At 36.9% G+C, this 18154-nt stretch overlaps 1 protein-coding gene across 7 annotated transcripts in view; it reads left to right on the top strand.

Annotated features, from left to right (window-relative positions):
- The window catches only part of USP45 (ubiquitin specific peptidase 45), a 77946-nt gene extending 64131 nt beyond the window's left edge, over window positions 1-13815 (top strand). For 6 of the 7 annotated variants that reach the window (XM_047858348.1, XM_047858345.1, XM_047858346.1 and 3 more), the window contains 7 exons: window positions 188-244; window positions 708-851; window positions 3327-3987; window positions 5621-5718; window positions 7356-7442; window positions 9420-9573; window positions 10170-13815. In XM_047858348.1, the coding sequence (XP_047714304.1) occupies window positions 188-244; window positions 708-851; window positions 3327-3987; window positions 5621-5718; window positions 7356-7442; window positions 9420-9573; window positions 10170-10300 (1332 nt within the window). In that variant the 3' untranslated portion in view covers window positions 10301-13815. Of the gene's footprint in view, window positions 1-187; window positions 245-707; window positions 852-3326; window positions 3988-5620; window positions 5719-7355; window positions 7443-9419; window positions 9574-10169 lie in introns of those variants that run through there. The other variant, XM_047858352.1, reaches the window with a different exon arrangement.
- Window positions 13816-18154: the final 4339 nt, after the last annotated feature.

Raw genomic sequence — 18154 nt, 5'->3', positions numbered from 1 at the left:
TGTTGGGGTATCTTGTTTTGACTAACAATATGTGCTGCTATACCCAATTAAATCAAAGTTTATTTCAGGGATGTTTTTTAACTTGAAATTATATTGCCTGGGAAGTTTGAGTCTTTAAAGACTTTATAAAACTACATTGTCTGTATTAGAATTCTAACCGAATGTCTCAATATGTTTTCTTTTTAAGATCTCCACAGTGAAAGATCCTTTTATTGATATTTCACTTCCTATAATAGAAGAAAGGGTAAGGAGAAAACAACTTACTAATGAGTCTTTGGTAGAGAGCATGTATTCATTCATATATTTAGACATTTGTTGGGGCACGTGACTGGCCGTAGGGCATGTGACCCTTGATCTTGGGGTTGTGACTTCAAGCCCCACATTGGTTGTAGAGTTTATTTAAAGATAAAATCTTTAAAAGAAAAAAAAAAGACATTTGTTGAGCATATTATCACATTATCTGAGAGTCATTTTTTATATACAATAATGGAGTTCACATAGTATATTTGATACTAAGGTTTGTGTATTTATGCATGAAATATGATATATAGTTCTTATTCTCAAAGAATTCAAACCAATATGTTTTATATTTTGAGAATTAATGTTAAGGAAATTATTTCAAATGAGTTAGAAACTTTAAAACGTAGTTGATATCCAGACTTTATTTGCTAAAGAAGTTTTGTGTTATGTACATGGCATCTATATAGGTTTCAAAACCTGTACTTTTGGGAAGAATGAATAAATGTAGAAGTTTACAAGCAACAGATACTGGTCAGTACAGTGACACTGTTACTATAGAAAATGTTCAGCAACCCAGAGCCACCAAGAACCAGTCTTCATCTAAAGATAAGGTAGGATTATATGCATTTATGAGACATCTATTTTTGAAAACTTTTCCATAAGAACAGTTTCAAAAATATACAAAAGTAGACAAGATAGTATAATAAACTTCCATGTACCTATTTCCCAGATTCATAGTTCTCAAATCATGGCTAATCATGTCTGCATATATACCACATTTTCACCCTCTCCATCTCCAATTATTTTGAAATAATACCCATATAGTGTATACTTCAATGTATATCTCTAAAAGATGAATACTATCTTGGGGGGGGGGCCTGGGTGCCTCAGTCGGGGAGGCATCTGACTCATGGTTTTGGCTCTGGTCATGATCTCTCAGTTTGTGAGTTTGAGCCCCACATTGGGTTCCATGCTGACAGTGCAGAGCCTGCTTGGGATTCTCTCTCTCCCTTTCTCTTTGCCCCTTCCCTGCTCACTCTCTGTATCTGTCTCAAAAATAAATAAATAAACTTAAAAAAACATGAATACTATTTTTAAAGATGTACTTGCAGTACATTATCGTATCTAAAAATATTAGTAATTTATTTTTTTTTTATTTTTTTTTCAACGTTTTTTATTTATTTTGGGGACAAAGAGAGACAGAGCATGAATGGGGGAGGGGCAGAGAGAGAGGGAGACACAGAATCGGAAACAGGCTCCAAGCTCCGAGCCATCAGCCCAGAGCCTGACGTGGGGCTCGAACTCCCGGACCGCGAGATGGTGACCTGGCTGAAGTCGGAGGCTTAACCGACTGTGCCACCCAGGCGCCCCAGTAATTTCTTAATAGTACCAACATCCAGTCATTATTTAAATGTCTGCAGTTGTCTCATAAAATACTTCATTTTGTTTTTGCTTTTTAAGGTGTGCTTTAATTTAGGATCTAAAAAAATATAGATTGCAGTTGATTGCCATCTCTTAATCGCATGTCTCTGAGGTCCCTTTTAATTATAGATTTCCCCCTTCTTTTTTCCCTTGCTTTGCAATATATTTGTGGAAGAAATCGGGTCTTTTTTTTTTTTCTTTTTTCTTTTTTAGCAGTTTCTCACATTCCCACATTCAATAGTAATTTGTTTTGCTATTGCATTCCCATGGTTTTAACAGGTTCCTCTGTTTCCTTTATTTCCTCTCTAAGGCATTTTTATCTAAAGGCCTAATTAGGCTCAAGTTTTATTGTTTATTTGATTTTTGGCAAGAAAAAATTTAACTGGTGGTGTATCCTTCCATCAAGAAGATGAACATATAGGTTGCCTGAGTGGCTCAGTTGGTTAAGCCTCCAACTTCAGCTCAGCTGTCATGATCTCACAGTTCGTGTGTTCAAGCCCTGCATCAGGCCCTGTGCTGACAGCTCAGAGCCTGGAGCCTGCTTTGGATTCTGTGTCTCCCTCTCTCCCTGCCCCTCCACTGCTCACGCTCTCTCTCTCGAAAATGAATAAACATTAAAAAAATTAAAAAATATATTTAAAAAAAAGAAGATGCACATTACGTTTGAAGTGTAATCTTTGATGTCACCAGTCACCAATCACCATTGTCTAGATCCTCTATTTTACCAGGAACATATCTGGTTGTTGAATTATCTCCTAACAATTTATTTATTATTACATGCTTTTTATTTATTTTTGAGATAGTGTGAGCAGGGGAGGGACAGAGAGAGGGGGGTTAGAGGATCTGAAGCATGCTCCATGATGACAGTAGAGAGCCCGACATGGGGCTTAAACTCACAAACTACAAGGTCATGACTTGAGCCAAAGTCTTGATGTTTAACTGACTGAGCCACTCAGGCTCCCCTACCTCATAAAAATATAAAGAAATCAATCTAAATTTGTGCTTCATTTTTTTTTTTAATTTTTTTTTTCAACGTTTATTTATTTTTGGGACAGAGAGAGACAGAGCATGAACGGGGGAGGGGCAGAGAGAGAGGGAGACACAGAATCGGAAACAGGCTCCAGGCTCTGAGCCATCAGCCCAGAGCCTGACACGGGGCTCGAACTCACGGACCGCAAGATCGTGACCTGGCTGAAGTTGGACGCTTAACCGACTGCGCCACCCAGGCGCCCCATGCGCTTCATTTTTTTAAAAAACTTTTTTTAATGCAATATGATTTGTACTAACTCGGCAAATTGATATATTATCACATTTAGGTTTTTCTGTTAGAAGACTCTTGAAGTGGCAAGACTACAGAGAGTATATACAAAGGTTTATAATAAAAAAGCCTCCCTCACAGCCCTGTTCTACAAAAGTTCTGTTTCTTTCTCCACAGATAAGTAACTGCTATTGTGGGCTTCTCGTATAAGGATATGCATTTCTAAATTAGAACGATTTGTTATTGTATCTTTTGTCGATTGTAGTTCAGGTAGATTTAGGAAATGGATTTCAGAGGTACGAGAAAAAGTATCTGATAATTGCGGAAGGCATAAATAAGACTTACTGGCATTTATTTTCAGTAAGGTCACAAGATTCTTTTCTCTGAAAACACTGTCAACTTACAGAATCAACTAGTTCACGGCAGAAAATGTGTAAGAAAATTACCATCTGGAGAAGATAGAGTGGCCGTCATATGCCGAGAATATGAAAACCCTGGGATGAGTGGAGATTCCTCAGTGTGTGCAGGCGTCGTGAGTACTGAGGCAGCTCTGGCCGAAAGCCCTACTGATGGCAGCGAAAAAGAAGCCAGCCCTTCCGAAAGTAGTGCTGATGCTGACAGTGAGGCTTCAGAATCGGAAAGTACTTCTCAGCAGGCTGTCCTGTTGAGGTCTAGAAGTGGATGCTGTGCGCACAAAAATGGACCCCCTCCCCAGCGGCCACTCACCAAGGAGACTGGCAGTGGTGACGAGGGAGTGGCTGAAGCTATTTCTGAACTGTATTTGAGCAGCACTGTAACTGGAGATAGAGATCTTGACAGAGAAAATAAGCCACCAGATGTTCCAAATAATTTGTGTTCATCACAGGAGAAATATGTGTTGTCTCCTAGCCCCCAAAAGGCTTTTCTTTCCCTTTCTCAGAGCTATATAACTACTTCTAAAGAATGCTCAGTTCAGTCCTGTCTCTACCAGTTTACATCTATGGAATTACTAATGGGGAATAACAAGCTTCTATGTGAGAATTGTACTGAAAAGAAACAGAAGTACCAAAAGGAAACCATTTCTGCAGGTAAATATTTAGGTTTTTGTTTTTCTTAGTATTCATGGGTTATATGATAGTCAGTGACTATCATCCCAAATAAAGGTGGGTTATAGATCCCAAATAAAGGAAACTAAGAAACTTGTCTCCATACTTAAGTTTCTTGGAGGCGGGGATTGTCTTTTTCATAGTCGTACCTCAGCACTGAAGACTGTGACTGGACTTCTAAATAGATTTTTGTTGAAATAAATTGGACAGGAAGTACCCATCTCTGCCTTGAAAATGCAAATCCATAGAATCTCATTTCAGGGGACTGGCTCTCTGAAATCTTTCCAGAAAAAATTTCCCTAGAACAGACAGTTGTATCACTAGTGAGATTAATGTGCTTTACAAATCACACCAATCTAGTATGGAGTCCTATCATAAGATATGAATTTGATGATTTTAAGTAATTGTCTGTTACAAAGCTAGCAATAGATGTGTTTAGTTGATGAGAGAAAAGTGGAAAAAGACTTGTCAAATAATTTTTTAGTGCATCTCTAGCCATGATTAAATGGAGAGAATACTCTGATTCTTAGTGACTAGTCTGTTTCAAAATGCAGGTTTTATAATTACTCAGGGATGGTGAGGCCAACAGATCCGGAGACAGTTGCAACTGAAGAGATAGTTTGTTACGTACAGTTCTGAAGAGGAGCGAGCACACTAAGCTGTGGCAGGCAGGCCCCATGGGGAAGGAGCAGGGTGGTCAGGAGGCAGAAGGAGCGAGGGAAGACATGGACAACAGCCTTTATTGTAGTTTCCAGGGAGGGTATTGGAATCAGCAAGGTAGGATCTATAGGCTTAGAACTGATTGACTAGTTTTCAATAATTTCAGTGGGCTCTGGGGCATTGGGGCTGTCTCCACTTATGTAGTACTTGGCCCTAGTGTGATTAGGCCAGGTGGATAGTGGCCTAGAGTATCAGAGCCCAATAAAGGAGGTGGTTGGGTATGGGCTTTGGATTGGTTTGTATGAAAGGTACACTTACATTGTTGATTATGTCTAGGAATTCTCTAGCTCTGTCGGAATCCTTCCCTCTGGTGTCAGCAAGGCCCCAGGTGTCAAAGTATAAGAATAAAGACATGCTTAATACACTAATAATTAAAGAAATGTCTAGATGGGAGAAGGAAGAAGTACCAATTTACGTTAATCCACGTTAAATATGCTGTTGGCCGTATTCAAATCCTATCCCAAGTACTGTCTAACAACCTCTTACTGAAATGCCCTGTGGTTCCCGTGATATGTGATCTCCTTTTTCTGCAATGAGTAATGACCCCCTTTTTTTTTTTTTTTTTAAACTCTAGGTGTGTTTTTGGTGGTCTTTGGCTGGAGGGCTTTGACATAAGTCACTACTAGTCCATCTGCTTCCCAGCTCCCCAAATTTTGTTGCAAGTGTCTCTTCCCCTATCTTTTGTCCTTGTAAGTGTGTGCTTTTAAAAAAAAATCCCTTTTGTTTCAGTGGAGTTCTGGAAAGGAATATGGAGATATGCTGTAACCAGAGTCTAATTTCTTTTTTCATGTTTTCAAAATTATGGTAGGATGCTCTTTTATAAATGTTTACTATATTATATGGTACATGATGTATAGAATGGAATTTTATAAATAAATTATTATATTTTATACAGAAAAGAAAGCAGAAGGGGTTTATACTAATGCCAGGAAGCAATTGCTCATTTCTGCTATTCCAGCAAACCTAATTCTCCATCTTAAAAGATTCCATCAGGTAAAAGACCCTATAGTAGCGCTGTAGTAATTTTATCATATGTTTCGCAGAGCCCTTCTACATCATGTAAATTGTTATCAAGGATTAGACAGTAATTTATTTAGTTCAAAATTTGTCATATGGGATTTACCTGCTTTTTCAGTGATAATAGTTTACAAGACTTTTCTAATTAAAATTGTTTAATTCATAATACTGTATTTGGCAGTTTATGTGGTAGGAAGCTAAGGGAGTGTGTGTGTGTGTGTGTGTGTGAGAGAGAGAGAGAGAGAGAGAGAGAGAGAGAGAGAGGGAGAGAATGAAAAATAGGATTTATTAAGAATCATTAGAAGCAGGGAAATAGCCACGTACACATAGCTCTCTGAACTCTCATGATCCTAATGGTAGGGGTGAGTGGGCTTGGACTAAATGCAAAAAGGACTGCAAGGCAGATCTCACCTCTGTAGGGACTCTATAGTGAGAGGGAGCCTGAATGTTTTAATGTGTCAGGTTTTTCTCTGTAAGTTTTAATCCAATGCCTTGTCTTGTTTTGTTTTGCATTTGATATAATGATTTTAAAGTTTCTCTGAAAGAATAAATAAGTTAAAATGCAAAACAGTTTAGGAAAAGTTAGAATGGGTAGTTTTTTTGATATCAATTTAAAAATGAAACTATGGTAATTAAAACGGTATGGTCAAAATTGTCAAATAAAACATGAGTACTATTTAAAGCTTTTTTGTTATGGTAAAGGAAGAATCTCAAATCAGTTGGGAAGCAGGTGGATTATTTCTTTTAAGTTTATTTGTAAGTAATCTCTACACCCAGTATGGGGCTCGAACTCACGACCCGGAAATTAAGAGTCACATGCTCTTCCGACTGAGCCAGCCGGGCACCCCGGGGGGTGGATTATTCAATAACGGATTTAGGGAAAATAGCTGAAATAAAAATATAAAGCTTCCCTCTATACCATATATCAATACTATTTTTAGATAAATATTTAACTGCATAAAACAAATCATCAGAAGACCAGAAGAAAACTTAAATGAATATTAACCTGACCCCTGGGTGGACGATTTTCTAAGTATGAAACCCATGAAAAAAATCTCAAGGGAAAAGATTAGGAGCTTTGATTATGTATCTGCAACATTTCAGGTGGTCTACAGGTGGGCAGGAAGAGATTTTTCTCTACACCCCCATCTATATCCACTGAAAGATTAAATTCTTGATTTTCTACAGCCAGGATTGTAGAAACTCGGGGGAAATGAAATGTCCATGGAGAACACAAGCAGGTGTATCATGTCTCATTGTATCAGAATGCCTTTAATGAAGAGTATCTATGTGCAGTTACTCTGTGTGAGCAAGATAGAGGCATGTCAGATCTTAGACGCTAATTTCATGATATACCACAGTTATTTTATATTTGGTATTTGCATCTCAATTTAGGAACTTACAGAAAGAATTCATGCCCTTAAAAGGAAGTATTTATAGACTAGTGACTAGTCCAAAACTGATCTATAGGTCTTGGGCTATTCATTAGTCAAGTTTTCATAGCTATTAAAAAAACTGACTTCTAGCATTCCTCTTTTGGTTTTATTAACAAATAGTGATGTAGATGAATTAAGTTTGTTGCATTAAAAAATTGTTCTTTTGGTCTTTTTAAGGCTGGCTTGAATCTTCGAAAAGTAAACAGACATGTCGATTTTCCACTTATTCTTGATTTGGCACCATTCTGTTCTGCTACTTGTAAGGTTAGTATGTTATTAAGATGTTTAATTGACTTGCAAATAATATGCTTAAAATTATTAGGCCATTCTTTCCTCCCTTCCTCCTTTTTTATTCCTGGCCTAATGTATTAGTTTAATTGTTCCATAATTGGCTACTGAAAGCCACTTCAAGTTGGCTCCTCGTTTGACGTGACTCTGGTGGTTTCTCTCTAAATGATTATGCTGCCAACTGGAATATATTATTCACTTGTTGAATTTTTAAATTTTCATTTTAGGGATTGCTTTTAAATTTTAACTTAAATTAAAAAAAATTTTTTTAATCATTACATAAAATACATAATTCCAAAGTCAGATCAATGTATAAAACAAGGTAAATTCAAACAAGGATAGCCTTTCTCCATGTTCATTCCGCTTGTTTCTTCCCTCTCTTTATAGGTAACCATTTAAAAATTATTTATTCTTCCGTAATTTTTAAAAATATAAGCAGATAGGTATGTATATGTGCACCTTCAGTCTTAAATAATCATAGCTTATGATATGTGTCCTTTTCTCTACCGTATTATTATTATTTTTAATGAGTATTCCCAAATAGTCTGGGGCCTAGCTTTAACATTTATTTATTTTTTGAGAGAGAAACAGAGACAGAGAGAGATACAGCATGAGCAGGAAAGGGGCAGAGAGAGAGAGGAAGACACATAATCTGAAGCAGGCTCCAGGCTCTGAGCTGTCAGTACAGAGCCTGATGCGGGGCTCGAACTCAGAAACTGTGAGATCATGACCTGAGCTGAAGTCAGACGCTTAACTGACCCACCCAAGTGCCCTTTTCTACCTTATTAACATATCCCGGAGATTATTTCATAGCAGTTTTTTGAGATAGTCTGCATTGCATTTTTCAAGCAACGTAGCACTCTGTTGTGTCACTGCATCATAATTTATTCAGCCGGTCCCCAATTTAATGGGGACCCATTTATTTGGGTTTATTCTAGTTTACTTTTATTTTTTTAAGTCTTTGTTTGAAAGAGAGAGCAAGGGGAGGGGCAGAAAGAGAGGAGAGAATCCCAAGCAGGCTTCACACTGTCAGTGAGCCCGAGCCCAAGGCCAGGCTCGATCTCACCAACTGTGAGATCATGACCTGAGGTGAAATCAAGAGTCCGATGCTTAACTGACTGAGCCACCCAGGAGTCCCCCAGTTTATTTTTAATCGAAGTGTAGTTGACATACAATATTACATTATTTTCAGGTATATAATTTAGTGGTTCAACTTCACAAAGTGATCACAATAAATCTAGCTACCTTCTGTCACCGTACAAAGTTGTTATCGTGTTATTAACTATATGCCCTGTACTGTGCATTATATCCTCATGGCTCCGGTTTTGTTTTGTTTTGTTTTAAAGGCAAATATCTTTTTAGAGAGCGAGTGAGCAGGGGAGAGGGGCAGAGGGAGAGAGAGAATCTTAAGCAGCCTCCATGCTGAGCTAGCATGGAGCCCAACATGGGGCTTGATCCCAAAACAGTGAGATCATGACCTGAGCTGAAATCAAGTTGGGTGCTTAACCGACTGAGCCATCCAGGTGCTCTTCCAGTTTTTTGGTATTACAAATATTCCTGCAGTTAATAGTCAAAATAATGATTAGTCCGTAACATACCTTTTTATGTTTTTCCTACGTGCTTGTGAGATAGAAACCTTTAAGAGGACTGATAAATCCAAGAGTAATGCCTTTGTGATTTCACTAGATTACAGGAAATACATCTGCATAGAGGTTGTACCCCTTTGCGTTCCACATGCAATGTGTATGAGAGCTCTTTTCCTCACAGCCCAGCCAACAGAGAATGTTGTCAGACTTTTGCATTTTGCCAATCTAATATATGTGGAAACATATCTCTTTGTAGTTTTAACAATGCATTTTCCTTAGTTTAAGCAGGATATACGTTTGACTTAATTTTCCTTTTTATAATATTTCACTAGATATTACTAATTTCAGTTTTTTCTTTGTCTAAAAGAATGTAAATGTGGGAGATAAAGTTCTCTATGGTCTCTATGGCGTAGTGGAACACAGTGGCTCAATGAGAGGAGGTCACTACACGGCTTATGTGAAAGTGAGAGCACCCTCCAGGAAATTATTGGAGCATATCACTGGAAAGAAAAATGTACCTGGTATGCCATCCTAAGTTTACGTTGTTCTTAAAAACAAATGAATTTTATTCTTTGTTTCATGGATTACCTCCAGTGGATTCGCTTTGTTAAAGTTAGGTGAGGAATATCTTTAACAGTACTTAGATAATCTTACAGAACTTTAAATATCCTAAGACTGTACCCTTCTTCAGGGTGTTAAGTCATTGTGTGTAGTGGCATTTTATTTAACACAACACAACACAACACCAAAAGATTTTGAAGACCTACCAGGTCCCCAGAATAGAGTTGGGGTTGAAAATTCGCAGGCTTTGCTTATGGATCAGCAAACTTTCTTTGTTTTGTTTTGTTTTTTCTTTCTTTCTATTTCAGTGAGAATGATTCTTTTCCTTGAGCACATAAATATCTAAAAGTTTAATATTTCACTAGATATTTAAAGTGAAGTGATACTATATTAATGCTTTGAAAGTTCATTTTGGAAGATGTTTAACACAAGAAGAAACGTACACAATAAGATCTAGCGTTAGGTAAATACAGTTTGTGTGATGAATGTGTTGTTGTTTAGAATGTAGAGCAAAAACATACTTATTGTAAAATGATACTTCTTTTTGTTTCGTTAGATTTGAAAGAACCTGACAGTGAATCGGCAGACCAATGGGTCCATGTTAGTGACACTTACGTGCAAGTGGTTCCAGAATCAAGAGCACTTAGTGCACAAGCATACCTTCTTTTTTATGAAAGAATATTATAATTATTTGTTAATAATTAATGGTAATGATTATTTAGATCACTTTTGTTCAAATGCTGCAATGATAACATAATATGCAATGTGCCTTTGTAGTCTTTTCTGTAGGATTAGCATGTCCCTCAAATGCCCTTGGAGATTTTTACCATTTCTGGCAAATCCTTTTAAAGTAAATTAAATTTACTCATTGCTTTCATATGTATATTCTTAAAATAAATGTGAACACATGTTTTTAAAGAAAAATTTGTCCTGGAAAAAACCCAGAATCTGCAGTATTAGAGGAAACCCCCTTTTAATGTGGCTTATTACTCTGAGAATTCAGAAATAATGCTGGCCAATCAAATTGTTCCTTAGAACAGTGTTTACCAAATGTTAGTCACATACCATTTCATCTGTATGTACTGTTTACTGGTTATTTTTAACCTTATTATTTAGCGTTACATTTTTAAACATAGCCTTGTTTTGAGTGTATTCCACATTCTATGTGCTAGTTTTGTTTTTTCTAATAAGCATTCAAATAAATACATCACTACTGAAGAAAAATTGTTCATTCATGTAGCACTCCACTGAAAATCACCTCAGGGCTGTCTAGCCGTGTATGTATACCACTATGTGGGAAACATTGCTATAACATACACTTACACAGTAGGCATAGTGACCTTGTCTTATTTTATGTGGTTCAACCATTTAAAGATCCCAGTGTAGCTTCAGTAATAGGGGTTTACAAATAAATTCTTGATTCGCTTATTGAAAATATTGAAAGATATCAACATATTATTTGCAGCCTATTCATGATGGAGTTAAGGAAAATTTGCATATAATTAGCCAAGGTCAAAATGTAATTGATCATTGTAACATGCAGAATTGGTAAATAGAAGTTTTTAATCCATATGGGATCATTGGATGCTTTTGAAATATAAATTACCAAATTATATTTGCAAATGATAGAGAATTATATTGTCATTATACTTGACAGGGGAATATAATACATTTTCTAGTTCTGTAGGTCAGTAAGTATTAATCGTGGTTTTGGGTTTGAGATCACTTTTCTTTGTCTTCAACAAGCATCATTAATAAATTCAAGTGAGGTTAGCTTTTGTTGTAATGGGGTATAAAGTTGGCATTTCAGATTTTAAATAAATAATAGCAAAAATGTGGTAGTTCACCCTCCACCCCAGAATACAAGTTATTAAGCTGTCAAAACTTGGCATGAAAATATTACTGTTACTTATTAGACTTAAGATTTTAAAAAGTAATGGCCACTCGGGTCTGACATTACTGAATCAAAATACATAACTGCATGGTTCAAGCATCCTAATTATTAGTGCCAACAAATCATACTACAGGCAGCTACTGGCTAAGTGCCTAGTTCTAGTTCACTCTCCTCTTGGGAAGGAAGGATAGGAATAGTAGCTGTAGATTATGTGTGGAAATATTTAACCAAGCCTCTGCCCCTTCTTAACATTTAAGTATATAGAACATTATCAAGTTCACCGGTGCTGCCTTTTCATATGTAAATGAGTGGAACTGTGATTAGTGTTAAAGATGGTAATAATATACAAAACTCAGAGCTTAAAAATGTCATTGCACAAATTCTATTTTTTGGGCATTGAAATTCCAGTAGTAGTATTTTCTTGATTTTTAACTTGAAATGATGGAGAAATATAGCTTTATGAATTAATCTGCAAACTCAGGTTGTGTCCTGTAAAAATCAGTTTATACTGTCTAAATTAAACAGAGTTTTATGTTTAATCGTAATCCATTAGCATTGAAGTTTTCAGTACCAGAGCAGTGAATTTTTTTGTGGAAAATATGTGTTAAATCTCTTTATTCAAGTTAGCCATACTGGTAATGACAATTACTATCCCTTCCCCCAAAAGTAAAGATACCATTATGAGGCATATGTTTTCCATTAGGTGGTCACTAGCTTCTTGTTTCATTGATAGAGAGATAGACAAGAGAAAAGGAGAGAAAGAAAGATAAAAAGGAAGAGAAAAGGATAGGAAAGAAACAAGAGCATTCTTTTTTGTTGCTTGTTGGTTTCATCCCTTACATAGCCGAGTCAGAGATGGTAAATGATAGCCGAGGGCAAGAATCAGGGAAAGTGCCTTGTCCTCTTTTCGTTAATAGGATGCCAGGAAATGCACCAGTGCTGTATTTATCAAAGAGGAGACCTATTGAGCTTTATTCTGAGTACCAGTAAAGACTGACTTTTCATTGAGATACATTGTAGCTTCAGAATATTACCTGGGTACTCAGGTGCTATAGTAGTTTTTATGCTTAACTTCACATTTAATCATTAAGTAGGTATTTTTTGAACACCTGCTATGGATCAGGCACTGTGCTGACACTATTTTAACGTTTTAAAATGGAGAGGCCTCTGTATGTTTTAGATATTATTCCAGAAGTGACATGCAAAGACGATACTTTATTTTCATTTCATGGTAAAAGCGCTAAGTCTGAAACCTATTTTTTTATGGCCTAGAGTTTATGAATATTTTTCAGGGTCTGCTGGTAACCAAATAAATTTTATTTTGATACCTAAGAATTTCCTAAAGACAGATTTGTAATAGAGAAAGTATGTTAAGTTACACATGGGCCTACATGTTTATTCTGAAGATTCTGAATGCACATCTGCAGGGTTACTGAATTGTAAAGCTACTGTAATGACAATAGTTTCTAGATGACCTCAGGACACCATACAAATAAGTGAGAAATGTTTACAGAGTCTCAAAACAACTACCATAGTGTTTGGCCAAATGAGTGTCAGATGTAAAACAGAAATTTCATTAGCTCTATTTAGAAAATAGTTTACAGGGTATGTCTAACCCCAGTTTCCCCTGGTTTTTCCTGCTTAAAATGGTAAAATTTTGATTATGTGCCAATTATGTGAATATTTTTGACATAACCAAATATATGTCTGTATTTAAGATTTTGTTATTTAATGTTTTGTTTTAAAACAAAACCCACCTTTAATGTGGGTTTAATGTGAAAACCCACCTTTCTGGGTGGCAGGAAGAATAGTAGTTGGTGTCAGTCCTAAGAGTAGTTGATTCCTGTTTTCTTGTTTTGAATGTTCCAACAAAACTTACCAAATATGACAGCTCTTAGCTCACATGTGTGATGAAGTTAGCCAGTAATTTTAAACAATAGCTGAATAAAATTTCCTGAAGATTAAGCTGTAGAATGTATCACCTTCATCTAATTTTTCTAGTACAAAATAACATTCTGCCTACTTTTTCTAAATTCATATTCATGACTTGTCTGCACGTTACCTGATCAAATAAGCCTAAACTAAATACGTTATGTGCAATAAAATTGAGCCTTTAGATATTATCTAGTGCATTAAGAAAGACTATTTTTAGATATGAAAATATTTTGGTTCATGTAGAAATCAATTCAAATTTGTTTAAAAGATAGTTGGCTATATTTTTAATTTTGAGTAATGCTGGTTATATAGCATTCCTAGTGTTTTATCTATACTTTTTTTTGCGGTGTTTTTAGAAAATAACTATGTAACTTATTGAGCATTATTTTGATGTTACTTTATAAAAATGCATAATAAATGTTAAATTCTTTATGTTTCACAATTGGTCCTGGAGTTTTTGCAGTGCACGTTATCGATAATATTTTATTTATCAGCAGTGTATTTGCTAACTTAGCTATATTCAAAATATCCTTCCTATGGGACGCCTGGGTGGCTCAGTCAGTTGAGCGTCCGACTTCAGCTCAGGTCATGATCTCACAGCTTGTGAGTTCGAGCCCCGTGTTGGACTCTGTACTGACAGCTCAGAGCCTGGAGCCTGTTTCAGATTCTGTGTCTCCCTCTCTCTCTGCCCCTCCCCCGCTCATGCTCCGTCTCTCTCTCTCTCTCTCTCTCTCTCTCTCTCTCTCTCTGTCAAAAATAAATATTAAAATTAAAAAAAATATCCTTCCTATTTTAGAAATTATTTCAGAACAAAATCTTATTATAGGTCACTTTCACTCTAATTTCAATATTTACCAAGGGTGGGTCTTGATCCTTTCATAGGTTTCTCAAAATGTTTGGATTATTTAGACAGGAAAATTTATTAGGATATATTTTGTTTGCCTATTTTGAATTTAAACATTTTTGGGTTATGAAACTCTTTGAGATTATGATGAAAGCAATAGACCATCTTTCATTTGCTCAATAATTTGATTAATTTTTGAATACCTTCTGTGTGGTACGCATTTGGAAATACAGCACTGAACACAAGAGACAGAAATCTAAGAAGTAAGGAAATAGACATTTTAAAGTTTATTTTGAGGGGGCGGGGAAGGGCAGAGAGATCCCAAGCAGGCCCTGTGCTGTCAGCACAGAGCCCAATGGGGCTCGATCCCACAACCATGAGATCATGATCTGAGCCCAAATCACGAGTTGGTGGCTAAACCACTGAGCCACCCAGGTACCCCAGGAAGTAAAAGAATAAAGAAAAGATATATCAAATAATCAATGATATGGAGAAAAGTAACATTACCTACAGAGTCATATGGAAGTTAAGGTCTGTGGATGAAAGATGTTCTAGGGATAAAATGTGTTATGATATTAGTCCTGATAGTCTCAAAGGGAAGCTATGAGTAGGGCGAGAAGGAAGGTTTTAATTCTGGGGCCTGTCATCATTCTTGCTAATGGCAGTGTAGGGGCTAGGAAGGGAAATCTTGACAGTTATCTCAGAAAAATATATACTGAAGATTTTTGTATGTAATTTCAGAGTTTCATGGACCTCCCTGAAGCTATTTTCATACATTTTTTAAGTTGCACTCAAGCAGAATTATCCAAAATGTTTGTGTTCCAATATGTATCAGGATAGTGTAGATTTTGCTGCAGTAACAAATAACTCCACATCCCAATGACTTAACACAAGAAGAGTTTATTTCTTCCTCACCCAAAGTCCTCCATGAATCTGGGCAATCTGCACAGGCAACTATTTTCCAACTGGTGATTTAAAAAAAAACTTTTTTAATGTTTATTTTTGAGAGAGAGACAGAGCGTGAGCAGGGGAGGGGCAGAGAGAAAGAAGGAGACACAGAACAAGAAGCAGGCTCCAGGCTCCAAGCTGTCAGCCAGAGCCCAATGGAAAGCAAACTCATGAGCTGCAAGATCATGACCTGAAGTGAAGTTGGACGCTTAACCGACTGAGCCACCCAGGCTCCCCTCTAACTGGTAGTTTTGTAATCCAGGCTTTTATCAGGTGGTTCTATCATTTTAACACCAGGTCTCTCCACTCTAGCAGGGGAAGAGAGCATTAAAATTCTTGCACCAGCCGTTAAATTCATCTTGGATGTGTCACTCACAGCCCATTGGCCAGAAGTAGTCACATGACCCTGCCTAATTGAAAAGAGGGATGGGTAGGATAAGTAAGAAAGAGTAAGTCTCCCAAGGGCTGTCTTGTTTCACTTAGCATAATCTTTTCAGAGTTCACCAGTGTGGTAATATATATCAGAGTTCCATTCCTTTCTAAAGCTAAGTAATAGTCTATTATATGTATATACCATAGCTTTAAATAATTTTATTCTTAAATGTTAAGATGGATGCTATATGGAACTTAAAATGTTAAGTTAAAGATTCTTAAAGAATCTTAAAGAACTTAAAGATTCATATCTTGAATGATAGGAATACTTCCTAATTCTGTATCTTTTCCACATCTCATTTAACTTTTCCACTTAACCTTAAGGCTAACTTGATTCCACAAGTACTAATACAAAGTACTAACGTGAACATATCCTCCCTTTGAATTTTCTACTTCATATAGTGCAAACAGGGAAAATTAATTTAAAAAGTAATTTACAATGTCTGCTAATCTGTTAGTCATAAATAGCAGATTGCCAGGACTGGCAAGATGGTGGCTGCTTCAGCACTTTCTGATCAAGGTGCAGAATGACCAGACTGAAGCAGATCATATACATGACAGCTGCTCAGACACTTTTTTTTATAAAAAAATTTTTAATGTTTATTTTTGAGAGGGAGACACAGAGCATGAGCAGGGGATGGGCAGAGAGAGGGAGACACAGGATCTGAAGAAGACTCCAGGCTCTGAACTCTCAGCACTGATTCTGACACTGCTCCAACTCACAAACGGTACCTTGAGATCATGACCTGAGCTGTCGTCAGATGCTCAACCGACTGAACCACCCAAGCACCCCTCAGACACTTTAACCACAAAAATACATTCCGAGAAAGTTTGGTGTTGGAATACATATATATATATATATGTGTGTTATCTCCTTCAGGTCATAACATTACAGGGAAATCCCAAATAGTGGTGAGAGAAAGGGAAATGGGACTATGAAACTCCTTTCCTGGTTTGGCCAAAAGTGATTGCCGAGAATGTCTTAAGTTGGCACAAGGAAAAAAATATGAGATATTTAATAATTATCTTTATTTGGCAATGGGTTTCCAAAATGATTGACCTATATTGGGGTTGTTCAAAATATTCGCTCATTTGACAAATGTAAGAATTCTTGTATGATAAGCAGTATGCTGACTGGCTGATTAGCAGAGATGGGGGTGGGAGGAACCATACCAGAAAATTGCTTCAACTTTTAACTAGAGAAATAGATTACAGGAAGTTAAGAACATATGAAACTTTAAGTAGGGCAATGAGGTTTCAGAGAGAAGTTTCTCTGATTAGAACATTTCTCAAAGAAACAAACTTGAGTATCAGGCCCTATGCAAAAAATCTGGGTAATAAAATCAGAGCAAAAGCAGTGATAGCCACTGGTAACATGTCTTTTTTTCTTAAGAGATTTAAAAAATCCGTAGTGTGTGTAGTCTTTTTTGTGCTAAGTGGAAGTTGGGGAAAAGGGCTAAAAGAATGGAGCTTTTCTTTTGCTTCCTGTAGTATCTTCATGCACTCACATCATGGTGTTGCCAAGTAATTATTTGTAAGCGTTTCTTCCAAGATAAAATTTTATTTCAAAGGCCACGTGGATTCGAGGACCAGCATATCTTTAGCTATTGAGGACTTCCTTCTGCTGATCCAGGAGTATCTAGGTTTCAAGTGTTCTATTAAGGAAGACTGAGTTTCATATAAACAGTATGTATATTTCACATCTATATTTATCTTCTTTACCCATCTATATGTACATAAATTTATTTCTCTTGCAATTTCCTTTTTTTTTTTTTTTTTTTTTTTTTGCTTGCACAATTCCCTATGAAACAACTTGGTTCACTCTTGAGTCCGGCAAAAGTTTCTAGTTACTCTCTAGAAAGGCACTTTCCAAGATTTAGTTGAGAAGTAAATACTGTATCTTCGTAATACTTTCGTTTTCCTTGTGATTTGTAGCTCCTAGCCTGGAAATTGATACTTTTGATACTTTAACGTCGTTCCTATTAAAACATCGTGCAAAGTATTCTATTCGAGGAAATGCCTTGCAGAAATCCTTACGGGAGGCCATCTTGTAGTCCAGAGAAATGACTAACAGGACAGAAACGAATAGCCCCACTTTTCCCTAAGGGTCACGGGTAAAGAAGGAAAATATCGGGACTAGCTGGGAGACGTATAGCTCAGCCAGTGTCGCCAGAAGGGGGCGCGAAGTTTTGAGGTTAACAAAGACCAGCCACCACGGGTTCAGTTAAGGTCTCTGCAGTCGCTACCATCCAGACTGGGCACTTCACTAACGGCCGGTCTGTCCGAAGCGGAACCCTCAGAGACGTTCTGTAAATACCGAAGTCTGGAGAACTCCAGAACTTCCGACCACAGCCTGGCCAGCCTGAAGTGCCGCTCTCTACGGCCGAGCAACACGCCGTAGTTGGTTCAGTTTGACCCTGACGCCCCGCCGTAGTGTGAAAGTAGCGCAGCGAATTCAGCCTCCCTTTTCCGAAGCGAAAACGTTGCT

The sequence above is a fragment of the Prionailurus viverrinus genome, chromosome B2 (assembly GCF_022837055.1).
Source record: "Prionailurus viverrinus isolate Anna chromosome B2, UM_Priviv_1.0, whole genome shotgun sequence".
Lineage (NCBI taxonomy): Eukaryota > Metazoa > Chordata > Mammalia > Carnivora > Felidae > Prionailurus > Prionailurus viverrinus.
This window is presented reverse-complemented; position numbering and strand designations above follow the sequence as displayed.